Below are 21,057 nucleotides of genomic sequence, written 5' to 3'. Positions count from 1 at the left end.
CTATGATCCATGCTGCCTGCCAAAAGACAAGAAAAATAAAGTGAAAAATTATGCTTCGATCTGCACTCAGAGTTCATCACTTCTCTCTTTGGGAGGTGGGGAGCATTTTTTTCATCATGAGTCCTTCGGAACTGTATCATTGTATTGAGTGGAGTAGCTAAGCCTTTCCACAACAACTTATATAGTCTTAGAGAGTTGCCTAGAGCAGTGAGGGAGGGGTTCAGTGACTTGCCTAGGGTCACACAGCCAGGATCTGTCCAAGGTGCGACTTGGACCCAGCGCTTCCTCACTTCAAAGCCAGCTCCTGCCCCACTAAGCCACATTGCCAAAAAGTTATAGACCTGGGAATAGAACCCACATCTTCTGGATCCTGGTCTAATGCTCTTTCCATTATCCATTATCTAATGCTGCTTCCCTTAGCAGACCAAAGTCACTGTTCATATTGATTAAAATGTAAAAGGTTTCTATGGATTCATGAGTTCACCAGTGTTAGTACATTGTCCACTGGTATAGACTACAATCTCCTCATCCCAGGAAACTCTTATTTGTGCCCTTCCATCACCCTAGCTCACAGAAGGTCTACACCACGTGCTGGATGCCTTCACAGAATCATGGGATCCAAAGACAGGAGGAAGGCATGACCTGAGAAAGATTCAAGGGTTTTAGTGAAGAGCAAGTTAAAGTCAAGTCACTTGTGTGAAAAGAGAGTCCCAAAGCAAGTGCCTTCTTAGGTGTCATTGAGAAATCCATGGCATCCAGAATGAGGATGCTCATCATATCTGGTCCTTAGCCCAGCATGGCTGGACCACCTCTAGAGCACTGTGTTGTGGGCATTGTATTTTAGGAAGGATATTGATCAGAGCATCCAAAGGAGGGTAACCAGAATGAAAATGATGGATAACCCTGAGAATTCTGTGGAAGGATGGGCTGAAAGATCTTGGGATGTTTAGCCTAGAGAAGACTCAAGGTCATGGAGTCTGTCTTTGAATATTCGAAAGACTGACAGGTAGAAGAAAAAAGAGGTTCATTCTGCTTGGCCAAAAAGGGTGGAATTAGGAATGATTGGTGGACATTGTAGGGAGGCAGAATCAGATTTGATGTAAGGAAACACTTCCTAACAGGCAGCTGGAAGCACAGTGAATGGAGTCAGGAAGACCTAAATTCAAATCCAGCCTCAGACATCTGTGTGACTCTGGGCAAGTAACTTACATCCACCTCCCTCAGTTTCCTCAACTGTAAAATGGGCATCATAATAGCACCTGCCTCTCTGGAACGTTGTGAGGATCAAATGATATCATATTAGTAAAGCACTTGGTAGAATGCTCGGCACATACTAGGCTCTTAATAAATGCTAATGTAAGGGCACGGCCCCCTATGACACATCCTTGAATTGTTTCAAATAGAATCTGATTTCCTACTTGATGCCTTTATCCAAGGGAGCGTGTTCTCACTCTCTTCCATAGCACAGAAAAAGGTGCAGTTATTTGGGGGATCCTAGGAGTTGAGTTCACAGAATTACAGAATTTTAGATCCGGAAGGGATACACAACATTCTTGATAAGTAGTCTTCCAGAAAGCCTTTAGTAATGGAGACCCCACCACTTCCCAAGGCACCCCAATCCACTTTGAATAGCTCTGATTCTCAGGAAGCTTGCCTGCCCTCAGGTTTAAACCCTTTGCAGTGTCTACCACGTGCTCCTGTTCTGGGTCCCGAGACCAAACACATTAAGTCTAACCTCTCTTCCAAATAAAAGTCTTTCAATACTGGAACACAACTATCATGTTTCCCATTCCCAACATGCGGTCTTCTGTTCTCCAAGGTCACCATCTCCAAGTCCTCAGATGGTTTTCTACCATAATGAAACGTTACAATAATTATTTTTTACAGATTACACAGTCCCACTAATATCCTCTGGTGCTTCACTGTGGTCTGGAGGGGACTGAGGCTCAGAAGACTATGCCAACAGGGTGAAAGCTTTGGCAGGTCCAACCAAACCAGAAAGGTTTCGAATAGGGACCCAGCAATGGACTGTAGGATCGACCGCTCTCATGAAGCTTGGAAGGTCATTAGTCAAAAGAGCTAGAATTTACTAATATCATTACCAGTTTGGCTACAGAGTGATGGGAGAGTGGTCATCCCTGTAATTCCATCAATGTGAAGAATTGGAATCTCCCTCTACCAACGCAGATGGCCAGCCAATCTATGACTAGTAGCCTTAGGGAGTTTCCTGGGGCATCGAGAAATGAAATGACTTGCCCATGGTCACACAACTGTATGTGTCAGAAGCAGGACCTGAACCCAGGCCCCCTTGACTCCAAGATGATTTCTATTCCAGCCTTCAAACTGAACGGAAACTATGGTTTCTTTCACTAATTGCTCCTAATATTTTTTTATTTCTTTGTAAGTCTATTGATATTCACAGTATGAGCATTAGATGATGCCCAATATGGTGCAGGCTTGCTAGCCATGGTGCTTATCACCCACTCACCTTTTTTACTTCATACTTGATGGCTAGCTTTACACGACTCAGGGACCCTCTATGGCGCTGCCCGACTACTGGCTCTGCTGAATCCACGTCTCCGTTGAGGATGGCCTCAACCTCTTCGGAGTCTCGGCAAAGGTCTAGCACACCCACCACGAAGTCTTTGCATTGCATAGAGAGCTTCCGATAGTCATTCTAAGAGGAAGACGTCTGGAGATTAGTATTGAGGCTGCTGCTCTTGGGGTTAAATAGATGCCCTAGGAACACACTTAAGAGCCTGGAGCGAGTGACCACATGCACCAAATAAGGGAGAGTCCATGGATGACACTGGAATCTCTCTCACACATGAAACTGCAGATCTATTATGTACAACTTGCCATTCCTTTAAAAAATACAATAAAGTTATGTAACTTTTCCCCCTCCTTCCCCCCAAAGATGGCTACCATTAGACACAAATATATATATATATATATATATATATATACACATATACACACATAGTATACATATATATACTCTCCCTCTCTCTCCACAAACACACACAATCAGTTCTTTCTCTGAATGCATATAGAATTTTCCTTCATAGGATCTTTGTAGTTAATTTGGGCATTTATACCAGTCAGAATGACTAGGTCACTCAAAGTTGTTCTTAAAACAATACTGGCATTTTTGTATATAATGTTTTCTAGGTTCTGCTCATTTTGCTCTTCATTATTTCATGAAAGTCTTTCCATGGTTCTCTAAAATTATCAAGGTCATCATTTCTTATAGCAGAGTAGTACTTAATGAATGTATACCACAACTTGTTCAGCCATTCCCCAACTGAGGGGCATCCCTGCAATTTCCAGCTCCAGAGAGTAGCTATAAATATTGTAGAATAAATAGGCTCTTTTCCATTTCCCCTTGTCCCCTTGGAAAACAAATCTTATAGTGTTATTGATGGGTCAAAGGATATAGGCAGTTTAAGACATTAGAATCCCAAAGGAATATGAGGATCTTTGTAATTTTTATAAGTACAAATAAGGATACTTTTATAGTCAAAAGGAAACTCCTTCTGAGGTGGGAAGATGGGAGTTTGTGTACTGGGGGATTGGTCAGAAGAGATCTGATTAACTGAATCTACCTTCCCAGTCTAGAGAGTGAGTGGACATTTGTCAGAAAGGGGCACCTCCAACACAGCCAGACATACAAAATGGTCTCTTTCTGAAAGTCGTATGTCTTCAGGACATAGTGAAGTCCAGATTGGTCCCTAGTGACTCAGGTTATATCAAACATGGTACCACAGTAGATAGAGTGCCTGGCCTAGAGTCAGGAAGATGTGAATTCAAACCTAGCCTCAGATAATTACTAGTTGCAGGACCCTGGGTAAGTCACTTCACCTGTTTGCCTCAGTTTCCTTATCTGTAAAAGGGGATGATAATAATACCTTACCTCCTAGGGTTGTTTGAGGATCAAATGAGATAATAATTGTAAAGCTCCTAGCCCAGTGTCTAGCGCATAGTAAGCACCATATAAATGTGAAGTATCATCATCATTACCATCACCGCCATTATTGCCATTACTATTATTATGCACAGCTGAGATTCAAACAAATGGACTCTTGGGAGGTTCTGTTGTTTTTGGACCTTTTGCTCTCAGATCTCTTTCCAAATACTTTTTCCTGAACCTTCCACAACGCAGTTTCTTTCTCTTCCCTCCCTGCCTCACCCCAGCAGCAATGATAGCTGATAGCAGAAGCACCTAGCACTAGTAGGCTTGTGCTTGTCTAGGTAAGCCTGAAACGAGACCGTGAAGCCTTGGATGACTTCTGAAAAACCACCATTGTTTGGGGTGAGGGAGAGAAAATGCGGAAGGAGAAATTTCCTCTCTGATTCCCTTGTTCAATGGAAAGAAAGTATTAGAAGAGAGACCTAAGGCCAAAGAGACAAAATAATGGTGGAACTTCCCTCTTCCAGGCTACAGACGCTGCAGTCCCTCCTAATAATAGTCCATACTCCTGAGTCTTGTTTACAGAACCCCTGTCACTGGGAACCAATCAGGAATTCATTGTATCCCCTAGTAAGAAGCCACAGTCCATCTCCAATTCTACCAGAGCTGGAACAAAGAAAAGCTCATCCCCTACAAACTCATAAAGCTGGTTCCCCTGACCAAGCCTTTGCTATACTTTATGGGAGTGAAAGGCTGCATGAGAGTCAGTTAGGCTCCATGTGTTGCTTAACTGTGCTTAACTTTTTAGCTTTGTTCTATTGGTCAGTCAGTCCATTCAACAAACATTTACTAAGTAATCCTGTACCAGGCACTATACTAATAACTGAGAATGCAAAGAAAGTGAAAAATAGCCCTATCCTCAGGGAGCTACCATTCTGATGGGAGAGATAACATGTAAATAATGGGACACCTACAAGATGTATACAAAGTAGATGAAAGGTTATTTTATCTCAGAGGGGAAGGCATTAGTAGCTGGGGGAGGGAAAGAAGGGGAACATAAAATGCTCTTAAAGAAGGGTGGATTTGAGCAGAATCTTGAACGAAATCTGGGAAGCTAAGATGCTGAGGTGAGAAGGGAGAGTGTGCCAGGCACTGGGTATGGCCAGTGCAAAGGGGCAGAGGAGGAGATGGGTTGTAATGTTTGAGGAATAACAAATAGGCTGAAGTTGCTGGACCGTAGAGTTGTGTGGAGAGGGAAAAGTGGTCAAGAGGCTGGACAGGTAGGAAGGGGCCAGGTTGTGAAGAGCTCTAAGTGGCAAACAGAGGTGTTTATATCTGATCCTGGAGCTGCTATGGGTGCAGCAGCATATGGTCAGGAGATAATAACAGTGGTGTAGAACACAGACAGCTAGGTGGCACTGTAGTGGATAGAGCACTGAGCTTGGAATCAGGAGGATTCATCTTCTTGAGTTCGAATCTGGCCTCAGACACTTACTAGCTATGTGACTCTGGGCAAGTCACTTAACTTTGCCTCAGTTTCATCATCTATAAAATGAGCTGGAGAACAAAATGGCAAACCACTCCAGTATTTTTGCCCAAAAAACCCAAAATGGGGTCACAGAGTCGGACATGACTGAAATGACTGAACAACAAAAAATAAAACACAAAAGACATCAGTAAAACTTTTAAAAAGAAGAGAAGAGGAGACAGAAAAAAAGAGGCAAGGTGTAAGAAGAAAGGAAGTCTCATCACCCCCACTTATGCCACAAGTGAGACCAGAACCCAGATATCCTGATTTCTGAACACAGCCTGGTGACCTCTCTTACACTTTTACCTCTAATTCCAGGTCACTGGAAACCCTAAAGAAGTTTTCCCCCATCCCAAACCTGTGCAGACTCCTCATCTCTGTCTCCACCTCCTTAACAGTGGCTCTTTTGAGCTCTGAAGGACACGTCCATTCTCGTTGAGCTGGAATGAGAAAACTGGGCTGGTGACATGTAATTGAATCCTCAAGGGTTACAGAATATCAATACCTGCGAGAACATTTTCCAGGACACTGGAACTAACACTTGGCTAAAAATATTCTGTGAATGAATCTTTAATTTCATTTGCATATTTCCAGAGCAGAGAATCATCAAAGAGTGGGGCTCACTGCCCTCTGCTTCCTGGATAAATGAAGCCTCTGAGCTGAGGCTCTGCATTCCTCTAAAGGTGCCCAAGGTCTTTTCTTAGAAAACATATCCCCTCTAAATACCCAGGACCCCCTAGGTCCAAGTTTCCCCAAATAAAAATGACAGCTAGCATTTATACAGATCACTTTGCAAGGTGCCTCACATGCATCATCTGAACGGGTCCTCACAACCAGCCATGAGGAGGGCACTATTATTTCTCCCATTTAATAAATGAGGAAAGTGAAGCTGAGATACTAATTGACTTGCAAGGTGGGGTGCAGTGGGATCACAATGCTAGGAAGTTTCTGAGGTGGGATTTGAAGTCAGGTCTTCTGGACTCCAGGTCCAGCACTCTATCCACTGTAGCACCAACCAGCCAAGTGTGTCTTATCATATTTAAAAAGCACTTTACAAACATTATTTAATTTGAGCTTCACAGTCACTCATTAAGGAAGTACAATAGGAGTTCTTTGTTTTATTTCTTTAGGGTGGAGGGGCCAGGGGAAGGGTCTGCTGGTGAGTTGCTGATCTGCATTATTAGAGGGTGTTTCCACACTGGGAGCTGCCAATGCACATGGATGAAACCACAGATCTAAATCTCCCATCCCTCACCAAATAAGTTAATATACATGATCTTTACATTCAAATAATAAGCAGTGCCTTTGAAAGGAGTTTTCCAAACCCCCACACAGTTTACTAGCCCCTCCAGTGCATAGCACAGTGCCACACAGTTGGCACCTGTTGATTAATTGACCAACCTCTGGATTCAGTCATGGAGGCGTCATGGAAAATATCAAAGCTTTGCCTACATACAGTGAGTCGTTTGCCTTGATGCACTAGAATCAGGGCATGAAATAAATCAGAGAATGGGAGGGAGCCTAATTGAAAGTCTGCATGGGTGGTGAAGAGCCCCAGATTTAGATTGGAAATTCACACTGTGAACAGATCAGTGTCATCTTCCAAAGTTCCCGCATTGGCATAGGCCAGGGATAAAACTGGTCAATGGTGCAGGTTCAGGATTCTCATGGGACTTTGAGAAGAGAAAGCTCCCCCTTCTGTCTCCTCTTTAAGAATTAATCAGGGGTCCTTTGACAAGGCCTGTTAGTCTCCTGAGGGCAATCTGAGTGCTGGATTTTCAAGCACAGTCTTCCCACTTGAAACATCTTCCTGCTCATCCTCATCCCAGGGGGACACTCATGGAAACATGGGCATGATGGGAGATGGCCAGTTTCTCATTGTCCAGCTGTGGAAGAGGCACAGGCTGGGCAGTGAGCCTTCAGGCATTGTCAGCTTCAGAGCCAGGGAGACCCCGAGAATCAACTTTTGGCTCTGCAAGCTGTAAAATGAGCTGCTCAGAGCAGATAACCTCTAACATGTCTTCCTGCTCTGAGCAGTCAGCCAATAAGCATTTATTAAGCACCCAGTGTGTACCAGGCACTGTGTTAAGCACTATAGATACAGAGAAAGACAAAAGACAGTTCTTGATCTTGAGAGGCTCAGAGTCTAATGGAGAGACAACTTGCAAACAACTTTGCACAAACAAGATATAGGCAAGAAATAACTAACAGAGGGAAGGCACAAGATGGGGAAAGGCTTTATGAAGTATTTTGTGAACTGTACAAAACTCAGCAAGGACGTGGACTTTCCTGCACATTCACATTTTAGCTGAGGAACAAAGGTATGCAAACAGTAAGATAAGTTCTTGCTCTCAACATCCTGAGAGGGAGCTTGGTATAGAGGATAAGGGGCTAGTCTTGGAAGTCAGAGTTAGCTTCAAAACCTGCCTCGGTAATGAAGTTGTGTGTATATGTGTATGTACACAAAGCACATATATGTGTATTATATAAACATATATGCATGTATATGTGTGGTTGTATATGTGCTAACAGTACTGTAATATACAATGTGTAATATGTATGTGTGTATTTATACACTAACATATGTGAAAATGATATAGATACTAACATGATATACTGTTAGATACTAACATATACACTAATATATCTAGATTATAGATATATTAGCATTATATATGCTCACATATATACTAATACTTTATGTATATACTGTTATAGATACAGTAACATTATATCTATTATATATACTAACATATATCTTACTCCACATCTCTATGTATCTATGTACCTATATGTATATCTATGTATCTATCTACCTGTCTGTCTACCTGTTCTGTCTATCATCTACCTATCTACCTATCTATCTATCTTAATCTATTTATTCTGTCTGTCTTCCTGTCTTATCTGTCTATTTATCCTGTCTATCCATCCACCCACCCATCCATCCATCCATCCATCTATACATCTTGTGTGTGTGTGTGTGTGTGTGTGTGTGTGTGTGTGTGTTTTATTTTGGTTTTTATGGTGAGGCAATTGGGGTTAATTGACTTGCCCAGGGTCACACAGCTAGTAAGTGTCAAGTGTCTGAGACCAGATTTGAACTCAGGTCCTCCTGACTCCAGGGCCGGTGCTCTATCCACTGTACCACCTAGCTGCCCCCATCTATCCATCTTAACATTAACTGAAGGAAGACACCACTAACTCCTGTCTCTCACTTGCTGTGTAACCTTGGGCAAGCCAAGGTTCCCATTGCCTGTCAAGGTTCATCTGCTTTCTTCATCCTGAGTTCTGACATTTTTTTCCAGGCTGTATTTTACTTGGCAACTTGTCTCCTCTTTCTCTTCTTCAGCTTAGTGACTTTCCCTGTGCCCCCATCCAGCCATCTGGACCACATTACGCAAGGTCAGCTGGTGACCATCAGCAGGTGCCCACTTTAGGGGAAATACAAAAGCCAGACCTGCCCATTCCTTGTCTCCATGTCTATCACTCTGACTTTGGTGAGCAAGGTTAACTTCTAATCCTTTTTGCCCCTTAAGAAGAAAAAGAAGACTCACCTCTAAACCTCAGAGATTTCACTGAAATGACTAAATTACAAGGAAGGCTGGTAATCAGTACAAAATGTTGTGATTGTTATTATTATTTGGGGCAGTGGGTTGTGGAAGAAAGAACTTTTATTGGAGCTAGATCCCGGCTTTCTAGTTCTGACTTTGCTATTACATATCCTGGAGAGATGGGATAACCGAGGCCAGAGCCAAGGTCACACACAAGTTTGTCTTCTCAGAGAAAAGCTCTAGTTGCAAATGAGCACCAAGAAAATGTGGATTAGAGACCTGGGACTTGCTGGAAGTTACCCCCTTACCTTCAAGGGAGAAATGAAACTTTCTTGGGCAAAAATTCCTCCATGAAAGGATCTGACATCCACAAGTTTGTAACCTTGGCTATGGCCTCAGTTTCCAAATATGTAAAAAACAGAAAGTAGTCTCTAAGGTCTGTAAGGTCCCTCTTAGCTCTAAAATGTTATGGTCATGCTTGTTGATCCCAGGGCCTTTAAAGTGACTGCCCTGTAGTAACGATGGTCTTTGTTCCTTATTGGGTTCTGCTCTGACTGAGACCAGTACTGCTGATCTACTTTACAGACAAGAAGTTGAGGCAGAGCCAAGATGGTGGGGGAAAGACATTATGTGCACAGAACTCCTGATACAATTACCCCAAAAACAGCAATAAAAGAACCCCTGGAGCAGAAAAACCAACAAAAACATGGGCTGAGATTATTTTCTAGCTATAGTCAGACAAGAAAAGTGAGGCAAAGGGGAGCCTAGTTCTTGTGTAGGGTTCATAGAGCCACAGAAACTGGGAGCTGAAAGGGACCTCTGTGACAGCTAATGTCAGGAAGCTCCTTCCAACACAGAGCCTAGATGTGCCTCTTCACAACTTCAACCCACCGCTCCTAGGTCTTTGCTGTTCAGCCATTTTTCCAGTCATGTCCGACTCTTCATGGCCCCATTTGGGATTTTCTTGGCAGAGATACTGGAGTGGTTTGCTGTATCCTTCTCCAGATCAGTTAACAGATGAAGAAACTGAGGCAAACAGGGTGAAGTGACTTGCCCAGGGTCACACAACTAGTAAGATTTGAACTCAAGAAGATGAGTCTTCCTGACTCCAGGCCTAGTACTCTATCCACTGTGGTGCCACCTAGCTCTGCTGTTTCCCAAATCACTGCCACCAGCCTTATTGATGTTGTTTGTCCTTCATTCTCCAAGAAGACCATCACATGATGTCATGACTTGCACTGAATTGGGTTGAAGTGAGGCAGAGCTATGCAAGGGCATCAACCTCACTCTTTCCTCCAGAACCATCTGGATCCAGTGGCAAGATGTGTATCAGGATGACTGGAGATGGGCCCGGATGTTTAAGGCAATTGGGGTTAAATGACTTGCCTAAGGTCACACAACTAGTAAGTGTCTGAGGTAAGATTTGAACTCAGATCCTCCCAACTTCAGGGCCAGTGCTCTATCTACTGCACCACATAGCTGCCCCTACTGCCACCAGGACCCTGAGAACATAAGCAAGGCCATAGTGAGTCAGCCCGGGTCCACCTGGTCCAGCGTTCTGTTTCTGACAGAAGCATCAAAGAACATTTTGTGTGGCCAGATCATCCCTAACCTAATTTCGTTACATCCTGCTCATACAGGCCTGGTTATGTTTCCACTGATTACCTTTCAAAGGTAATAAGCTTCTCACATTTACTCTCTTATACACACAGCAAGTGTCAAAAAGCTGGGAAGGCAGGTCGCTCACTTCCTCAGCTGTCAACGTTGTCCAAAATACTGGAAAAAAGGCTGTTTGGTGACGTGAGGTGCTGGGGATAGACTCATCTTAAGAGAAAATAGACCAAGGCAGGTCCAATTATGTGCAGTAATCTGAAAACGACAAAAGAAATCTATGGAGTGTCCCCAAAGTTTCCAGGCAGATACCCTGTATTATCTTTTTTTTTTTAATGGTAGGGGACAATTTATCTTTGCTGTCTTTCCTTTTCCCTTGTTCATTCTCCTCATACAAGGTGGGCCAAAAGTTACAGTTATTTACTAACTCCTTTTTTTTGGTTTTTAATTTACAATACCATTGCATCGTATACAGCATATATTGGACATTAATTTACATTACATGTGGAAAAAATGGTAAAAAAAAAGAATTTTCAAAAAGTTATTAAAACATGAGACCCTTCCAGATCTTTGGCCCACCCTGTATAGATAACCTTTGTCTTTCTTTCATTTTCCTCGTTTCCACTGTTCTTTTGCTTTCTTCTCCTTTATCTTTCTCCTTCCTCTCTTCTCCCGCCCAATTTCTTTCTAATTTTAAGGTGTGTGCTTTGAATTCCAAGTCACAGTAAAACACCCCCCTTATACCTCCCTGGTGTGGGGGGCAGGGTTGGGTCCCTTGGGGGAGGGGGAGCTGAAAAGACTTCTAACAATCAATGGGACAATGTGACGCTCCAGGTCTCTTTCTGATGTCCATCTCCTTGGTTTAGCACCTTTGAGGGGCACTCTCTTTTTCTCTTGGCTTAACATACTTGACAGAAGGACTTGAGGGTAGGATTAGATGGGCACAGGGTATGGCAGGGATGTGCTGGAGCCAGCTCAAATCTGTTAAGTTTTCAGTGTAAGCATTTACACTTTGGAAATAGGCAAATGTCACCATCGGGGCTTCATTTAGTGTTCTTTTCATTATTTAGACCAGGGCTTCTTAAACTTTTTCCACTCACCACCCCTTTTTGACCAAGAAATTTTTATGTGACCCTGGGTATACAGGTATATAAAACAGGTATATATAACCTCTTACTGTTGCCAATTTTGTGACCCCCACATTCAGCTACTTGACCCCATATGACCCACATTTAAGAAGCTTTGATCTAGACCAGAGGCATCAAATATGCATCTGAATGGGGCTGAACCAGATTAAAATGTAATTGGGAAATATTGGACAAAATAAATAAAAATACAAAAGAACATAATGTTAAGATGTCATTTTCTAAGTCAATATGCAGCCCAAAGTGGCCCCATTTCTGACATTTTCAGGCAAAGTTGATATTGCTAGACAAGACTTAAGAAAGTGATAGAGGGGCAGCTAGGTGGCACAGTGGATAAAGCACCGGCCATAGATTCAGGAGGACCTGAGTTCAAATCCAGCCTCAGACACTTGACACTTACTAGCTGTGTGACTCTGGGCAAGTCACTTAACCCTCATTGCCCTGAAAAATAAAAAGTGATAGAAAAAATTTTAATAATGAAGATGAAGCTTCAAGACTCCATACCTCCCCCCCCAACCCCTGAGCCAGTTGTTAAACATTTACAGCACACCTCTATCTGAGAAGGCCTGGTAAATAACCCATAAGGACTGTGCCTGAGAAAAATTCTCCTGAGGTTATACAACATGGCATATCAGAAAGAGTGAATCCCAGCTTCACTACTTGGCTGTGTGACCCTGGACAAGACATTTCATGTGTTAGGCCTACATATGCTCAAATCTAGATAAAGGGGATTAGACCAGATAGATGACCTCTAGCATCTTTTCCGGCTCTGACATTCTGATTTTGTTCTTGCTCAGCTTAAAATGTTAATTGTGTGTGTGATCTCCCCATAAGGGAGGGGAAAAACATATCAGAGAATTCAGAATATTCCAAGTGTTGAGCAGTGTGGCCCAATGAGTAGAGTCCTGGGTCCTGCCTCAGGTATTTACTGGAAGGGTGTAGGATTCACTTCTCTTGGCCTCAGTTTCTAAAGTGTATAAAATAACGAGGATGCTAATAGCAGAGTATCTACCTTACAGGGTGGTTGCCAGGCTTCAATGAGATAATAAACTCAATCCCCTGAGTCTCTCTGGGAAACTCCATGGTAGAAGAGCAAAGGATGGGCACAGGAGAGGAGCCTCCCCATGTTAGGAGACCTGGAACTGTGCACATAAGCCCCCTTACATGTAGACTGTGAAGTACTATTTGTTTTGGGTTTTTGTGGGGCAATGAGGGTTAAGTGACTTGCCCAGGGTCACACAGCTAGTAGGTGTTAAGTGTCTGAGGCGGGATTTGAACTCAGGTACTCCTGACTCCAGAGCCGGTGCTCTATCCACTGTGCCACCCAGCTGCCCCTCTAGGCTTTCTTTTAAGTCAAGGCCCATTGTCCTATTTTGTGGCTGTTCAGACCTGCATTCGGTGTGCCCTCTGGATGCCTGGAGAGATTTTGTTGGAGCTTCTATCCAGATTAACTTCTTCATCCATTGTGGCAAATGCACACAGAGACCCATGGAGGAAATCGGTACACTTTGGTTTCTCATTTGAGGGTTAGGAGGGGACTTCTGGGTGACACCAACCCCCCCTTTCCCCGTCACTAATCCCTGTTGGGAGAACCTCACTGGTTCTAGGAACTCATTTGAGCCTAGAGATTCTCTCTAGGAGAAGAAACTAAGTTTTCCTTTTCTTTTTTTCCAACAGATCATCCCCTTTGTCACCTTCACTCTTTCACTGTTTTCAATCCTTCTCTGTGTACTGGCTCATTCCCTACTGCCTGCAAACCTGCTATGTCTCCCCCTTCCTGAAAAAAAAAAAAACCTTCATTTGATCCCTCCATTCCTTCTAACTCTCATTCTTTATCTCTTCTGCCCTTTGGAGCTAAACTCCTCAAAAAGGCTATTTACAAGAGGAGCCTCCACCTTCTCTCCTCTCACTCTATTCTTAATCCTTTTACAATATGGCTTCCAACTTTCCATCTAAACTGCTCTCTCCAAAGTTACTAATGATCTCTTTATTGCCAAATCCAAAGGATTTTTCTTTTTTTTTTTCATAACAGTATTTTATTATTTTCCAGTTACACGTAGAGATAGTTTTCCACATTTGTTTTTTGTTTGGTTTGTTTTGGTTTGGTTTTGGTGAGGCAATGGGGGTTAAGTGACTTGTCCAGGGTCACACAGCTAGTAAGTGTCAAATGTCTGAGGCTGGATTTGAACTCAGGTCCTCCTGAATCCAGGGCTAGTGCTCTACTCACTGCACCACCTACTTCTCCATAACATTTGTTTTTTATAAGATTTCTAGTTTCAAATTTTTCTCCCTTCCTCTCCTCCCTCCTCCCTCCCCAAGAAAGCAAGCAATCTGATATAGGTTATATATGTACAATCACATTAAACGTATTCGGATTTTTCAATCCATTCTCCTTGACTAATTTTCAGCCTTCATCCATTGTGGAAAATGCACAAGTTACCTTCTACAGGAAGCCTTCCCCAACCCCTCTTAATTCCAGTGCTTTCCTTCTTCATTATTTTCTATTTATCCTGTTTAGAGCTTGCTTTTTATTTATTTGTTTTCATGCCATCTCCCCCATTAGACTGTAAGTGCCTCTTTTTTGTATCTCTGGTGCTTAGCACCAGGCCTGCCACATTGTAGGTGTTTAATAAACATTTATTGAATTGAATTAGACTTCCATTTTGTTAGTTGCTTTATTTCCAAGAATTTTTTTTCCCCTAGGTGACTGGTTTGGGGCAGATAGTACCATACTTTGTAAAAAGTCCTTTGTTGCCTTTGCATAAATTTTCATTTGAGAGAAATTGTCATCGATATACCCATCAGCCTATGGTAGGCCAGACCCTCCACAAAGACTGTACATTTGGGGAATACTTGAGAACTGGGCAGAATAATCTGCCTGAATTGCATTTAGGAGGCCATTAAAAACTGTGCCACATGGACTTTGTGAAAGCTCTTTAGCATGAGCCACTGAGAGGAGGGCTCTAAAAAATGCTTGAGCCCTTCCAGTTCCCTAGAGAAGTTTCTGGAACTGGAGATATGGGGAAATGAGCTAAATGCATCCCAGCTGATTTGCTGAGGACTGCAAATATTTAACTGGGGAGAGTATGATGGAGCTAAACCAGTGAGCCCCCTGATCTGCAAGTCTCTGGGCCATTTTTTCTAGTCATTTGTGCTCTGGGTCATCAACAAAAGACTTGGAGCTTTGAGATGTAGATGCAATCCCTTGGTCCCCTGGCAGCAAAGGGATTGGATGATGCTTCCCAAGAGGGCTGGCCACTGAACCAGGAAGAGCCTGCCACTTAGTAGACTTTAAAGGGAACTACAACCTCAGTTTCGAGCAGAGTCAGGATAGACCTGGGTTCAAATCCCATCTCAGATATTTACTAGCTGGGTGATTCTGGGCAGGCGTAACCTCTCTATACCTGTTTTCTCAGCTGCAAATAAGAAGGCTGGACCCTAACATCCTTTCCATCTCTAAATCCCTAAGCCTATGATCTTATGTTCTCCTTCTCTTGCTCCTCCCTCCTGAAGTGGTCCAGAGCCCCACAGATGGGGGCTGACCTCTTTACCCTTTACATTTGTATCTTCCTCTGCACCTCCTCCAAGCACAGCACTTGTCCTTTCTTCCATCTATAGCTGCCAACATCCTGACATTTTACAGTCCCCCAAAGGTTGACACTGGTCACACTTTGAGTTTTTCTGAAGTTGAGAGAGGAAGGTGATTTGCTCAAGAACAAAGAGGTAATAGGTGGTGCAGTGGATAAAGCACCAGCCCTGGATTCAGGAGGACCTGAGTTCAAATTCGGCCTCAAGACACTTGACACTTACTAGCTGTGTGACTTTGCACAAGTCACTTAACCCCCATTGCCCTGCCCCCTCAAAAAAATCTAATGAACAAGAATGAAAAATTTTGCAACTTGTTGGTGAAATACCGACATAAACCACATTTGATTTAAAAATAAAACTCTTTTTTATTTATTAGTTACTCTATTTTTCCAGGGAACCTAGAATACCCAGAAACCATTGTACATTCTACAAAGGAGAAGACCGAGGCCCTGGCCTCAGATGGTAAGTGTCAGTGCTGTGATTCAAACCCACATCCTTTGAACCCCAATCTCGGTTTCTTTCCAATACACTCCACTGCCTCCTAGGGAAAAGGCAATTTTGTTCAGTGCCAATGACCTGGATTGCATCAATGTTCATTCGGAATTGCAGTGACACTTGTCTTGAGGAAATTTATGTGAGTTAATTCCTTTTTAAGTTATGCCAAGATGTAGTCTGTCTGCTTTCGGTCACATCCTTGGCTGCGGATTTCAGGGCTAGGAGCTCTCCTCATTTTCATAAACGAATCATAATAAGTAAAATTCCACGTTAGGATTTTATCTCCAGAAGTTCTTTGAAGGGAGTCAGATCGATTCAACAAGCATTTGTTAAGTGTTGGCAATAGCAGGGCATGTGTGACTCACACATGCATCAATATTATGAACTGATTTTCAACAAGATGCTATTTTTTTTTTTTTGCCATGTGCAATTGCCAGGCAGTAGGGGTTCTAGATCTAGGATAGAACAGGGATGCTGGTGTGGCCTTCCCAGTGCTAGGCTAGCAGGGCAGGCAGCCCCTGGGGCACCTTAGAACCTTTGATCCCACTTCTAAAGCACTTGCCTTGCAAAATGCTTTACAAATGTTATCTCATTTGATCTTCATAAGCACCCTGGGAAGAAAGCATCATATTATCCCCATTTTACAGGTGGAGGAACTGAGGCAGACAGAGGTTAAGTGACTTGCTAAGGGTCATACAACTAGTAAATGTCTGAGGAAGGATTTGAACTCAGGTCTTTCTGACTCCAGGCCCAGCATTCTATCCAGTACTCCACCTCATTGTCTCATTAAAACTGAGAACCACTGGAATATACGATCCCCTTACAAGGTCATCTAATTTACTTCCCCCCATCCCATTAAAATACTCTTGGTGTGTGTGTGTGTGTGTGTGTGTGTGTGTGTGTGTGTGTGTGTGTGTGTGTGTGAAAGGGGCAGAAGAAGGAGAGACTGAGGTGCAGTAATTAATCAGTTGCATACTGCAACAGGGTAGGCGAAATCTGGGGCTACGAATACCAAGAAAAATCCCCACTCTCTCTTTTTTAAAAGGGATAAACTGTCTCTAACTCCTCCTAGGAATGGCTAAGTGGCTCCACAGTGGATAGAGTGCTAGGCTTGGAGTCAGGAAGACTCTTATTCCTGAATTCAACTCCAGCCTCAGAAACTTACCTAGCTGTGTGACCCTGGGCAAGTCACTTAACCCTGTTTGCCTCAGTTTCCTCATCTGTAAAAAGAGCTGGAGAAGGAAATGGCAAACCGCTCCAGGATCTTGGCCAAGAAAACCCCAAATAAGGCTATAGTCAGACAGAATTGAACAATCCTTCCCCAAAGCATGGGAACACAAAGCACTATGGTTTGGAGGGGTATGGGTCTAAACACTAAGGTCCATCACTCTAGAGGGAGCTTCCCCATTATGTCTGTTGACATAGTAGAAAAACAACCAATATAGCTCTTGATTTGTCGACACAGGAGCTGGATTCAAATCGTGACATCCTTCAAGTTCTTGATCAAGTGACTTGGTTTATTGGGGCTTCAGTTTTCTCATTCCTAAAATGAGAGGATCGGGCTAGATGACTTCCAGGGTCCCTTCCAGCTCTGGCTCTGGGGTCCCATAAATGGCAAATTCTAACTGGATGTTCTAAACATCAAGAAATAGCAAGGAGCAGAGGATACTGCCCTCCCCCAGACTCTGTTAGTTCAGCAGTCGGTATATCAGTTAGTCATCTGTAAAGCTTGAACGAAGACCTCAAGCCATAAGTGACAATCTCAGAAGAATCATGGGATCTCAGGTTTAGAACTGAAAGGGACCTTCCAAGGACATAGCGGCCATCCCCACCCTGCTCCATTTTTCCCATGAAAAAACTGAAGTCCCAGAAGCAAAGAGATTTGCCCAGCATCTGAGGTGGAGTTCCTGGCTCCCACTTTCCGACTCCTCTTTAATGGTCCCCCAGAGCACCCACAATCTCCGAGGCCAGGGCATGCACAGCCTAAGCCAGTTTTAACCTCTCTTTGGTCTGTGCAGAGATGTCAGGCTATCCGTCAACATGAATGGGGTAAAACACACACACATATATACATACGTACACACATCCGTACATACACACATACACAAGATTTATATCTTTATTTCAACATACTTTACTTGGTTTCCTCTGTACTTCTAGGTATTGTATTTTATGCATTAAAAACCATTCTCCTGGAAAGGGGCCGGGGTGAGTAGGAAGTTATAGGCTTTGTAAGGCAGCCAAAGAGGTCGATAACAGACGGACAGCAAGACAGACAGAAAGAAAGACAGACAGACAGAAAGAAAGAAAGAAAGAAAGAAAGAAAGAAAGAAAGAAAGAAAGAAAGAAAGAAAGAAAGAAAGAAAGAAAGAAAGACAGAAAGACAGACAGAAAGAAAGACAGACAGAAAGACAGACAGAAAGAAAGACAGAAAGAAAGAGAAAGAAAGAAAGAAAGAAAGAAAGAAAGAAAGAAAGAAAACTAAAAAACAGAAACACCCCACTAAGATGTGTAGCCCCAAAGGATGCTTCCCTTACCTTCCGGCACCATTCCCAATCTTCGACCAACACACACGCACACACGCACACACATACATACCCCCCCATCACGTTTACACACATTCGCACTCACTCGGGCATGCACACTCGCGCTTACACACATTCACACGCACTCGCGCTTGCACACTCGAGCGCACACAATTCACATCCGCTCATACATTCACTCGTGCTTGCACACTCGCGCTGACCCACAGCTCCCCCCGGTCTCCCGCACACGCGCGCGCGGGCGCACACCCCCTCCAGCGCCGGGGCCCGCCTCACCTTGAACTCCTTCTCGATGTTGGCCAGCTTGGCGAGCTCGTTGCTGAGCTCGAGCGCCGTGAGCACGGGGTCCTCGCTGGCCAGGGACAGGTAGGCCGGGCTGGCCAGGCCGCGGTAGGCGTTGATGCGGGAGCGCGAGTGGCTGAAGGAGTCGCGCCGCTGCTTGTCGGCGCAGTCCGGGCACTTGCAGAAGTAGTCGTGCGGCCGCTCGATGCGCGCGCCCTTGGTCAGCAGCATGTGCACCACCTCGTACTTCTGGCAGTGCGCCGCCAGGATGACGGGCGTGATGTCCGGGGAGAAGCGCGTGCCGTCCTCGTCGTAGGCGTAGAAGTCGTCGTCGCGCAGTTCCTGCTCGCCGGGGCTGAGCGTGAGGCGGCGGCCGGCCGCGAAGCCCGGGTGGCTCAGCAGCGCCTCGACGATGCGCACGTAGCCCTTGCTGATGGCCAGCAGCAGCGCGTCGCCAATGCGGCTCAGGTTGTCCTTCTTGAGCAGCAGCTCCGTCACCTCCAGGTGCTCGTTGCCCACGGCCAGCTGCAGCGCGTTCTGGCCCATGTAGTCCACGCAGTTCACGTTCAGGGTCTCCGACTCGTCCAGCATCTTGCGCACCACCGGGATGTTGCCGTACTCGGCGGCGTCCAGGAAGCGTTCCTCCTCGGCCGTGAGGCTGGGCCCGCGGGCGTTAAACATGAACGCGGGGCCTCGCACTGCCTGCCGCCGGCCCTTCTCCCGCACGGCCAGCCGCTTGGTGGTCATTGGGCTCCGCTCCACGGACCTAATCAGCGGCAAGGAGAGAGTCACCGGAGGCGATGACAGCCGGCACCCCCCCCCTCCCCACACACACACCCCTTCCCGGCTGCCAAGCTCAAGGGCCATTTGGCACTCCGCGAGATCCCCTGCAGCCTTCTCCTGCCCAGGGCCAACCATTTATTAAAGACTCCACCAGGGGTCTGTGACCTTAAAAAAAATCCTGATTACTGTATTTCAGTATAAGTGGCTCCCTCTGCGATCCTCTGTAGTCTATTTTTGACTTAAAAAACCTGATTCTGAGAAGGGGTCCTTAAGTGTCATCAGACGGCAACGGGGTCCAGGACGCACAAAGAGTTAGAGGCCGCCTTTCTTTTTGATAATTGTATCCCCGGCTCTTAGCGCATAGTAGGTGCTTAATAAATGTGGATTGGATCAGTTTAAATTAGATTAGTAAGTGGTGATTTGCTCAGGGTCTCTCGGTTAGTAAGTATACGAGGCCTTCCACCTTTTAAAAAAGATGAAGTTGTGTTGTAGTGACTGGAATTTTCCTTATGATGAAAATTTTTTAAGGCAAGGCACAATTTTTCTTTTTGAACACTGTACTTTTTTCTAGGAGGAAAATGGAGATACAGCCTTCCTTTAGATTTCCTCAAATGTATATCATGAGACTAAATGATCTTTTTTTGTTTTTGTTTTTGTTTTTGTGGGGCAATGGGGTTAAGTGACTTGCCCAGGGTCACACAGCTAGTAAGTGTCAAGTGTCCGAGGCCGAATTTGAACTCAGGTACTCCTGAATCCAGGGCCGGTGCCTTATCCACTGCGCCACCTAGCTGCCCCCTAAATGATCTTCTGAAAGATCATGGACTCTATCCAAAAGGTTGGACTTCCTCCCAAACTCCTCATACAATATTCCAGACTCTTTCTGTCCATTCCCCTTCTCTGTAAATTTATTAACCATCCCGTGCATTTTAAAAAGTATAATCTAATTGTAATGCTATACGTTTACTTTACATTCTTCTAGGGCTATTGCTAGTTGAATTCTCAAGATACAGTCTTTTAAAAAATTCGTTTTTTATTGATGTCTCTTATTTTCACATTGCCTCTCTCTCACCTCCAGGATCAAATAAAAACTCTGAAGCTCTTCACAACCTGGCCCCTTCCTATCTTTCCAGTCTTCTTACACTTAATTCTCCTTTGTTAATTCTACATTCTAGCAACACAGCACTGGCCTACATGTAGTCCCTCAAAAATACCATTGCTTCTGCCATCTCTATGCCTTTACCCTGGCTGCCCCCAAACTTGTAATGCTCTTCTTTTTCATTCATGCCTCTTGGGGAAAATAGGTGGCACAGGGACTAGAGTACTGACCTTGAAGTTGGAACAGTCTGAGTTCAAATCTCACCTCAGACACCTACTAACTGCATGATGCTGGACAAGTCACTTAACCCCAATTCCCTTAAACATCCAGGGCCATCTCTAGTCTCCTGATCTATATCAGTCCACTGGACCCAGATGGCTTTGGAGGCGAGTGAGGTTGGTGACTTTGCACAGCCCTCCCTCACTTAAATCCAATTCACTGCAAGTCATAACATCTCACTGATGTCATGATCCTCTTTGAGAATGAAGGACAAACAACAACATGCCTCTTAGTTTCCTTGGATTC

At 44.3% G+C, this 21,057-nt stretch overlaps 1 protein-coding gene across 7 annotated transcripts in view; it reads right to left on the bottom strand.

The window, feature by feature from the left end:
• The window catches only part of TRPC3 (transient receptor potential cation channel subfamily C member 3), a 110,730-nt gene that overhangs the window by 54,953 nt on the left and 34,720 nt on the right, over positions 1-21,057 (bottom strand). For all 7 annotated transcript variants that reach the window (XM_043972725.1, XM_043972720.1, XM_043972722.1 and 4 more), the window contains exons 2-3: positions 18,648-19,419; positions 2,489-2,677 (exon numbers count right to left, since the gene is read on the bottom strand). In XM_043972725.1, coding sequence (XP_043828660.1) covers positions 2,489-2,677; positions 18,648-19,419 — 961 coding nt within the window. The remainder of the gene's footprint in view (positions 1-2,488; positions 2,678-18,647; positions 19,420-21,057) is intronic.

This window comes from Dromiciops gliroides, chromosome 6, assembly GCF_019393635.1.
Source record: "Dromiciops gliroides isolate mDroGli1 chromosome 6, mDroGli1.pri, whole genome shotgun sequence".
NCBI classification, from domain to species: domain Eukaryota; kingdom Metazoa; phylum Chordata; class Mammalia; order Microbiotheria; family Microbiotheriidae; genus Dromiciops; species Dromiciops gliroides.
The sequence above is the reverse complement of the archived record's forward strand: the minus strand, read 5'-3'. Positions and strand labels throughout refer to the sequence as shown.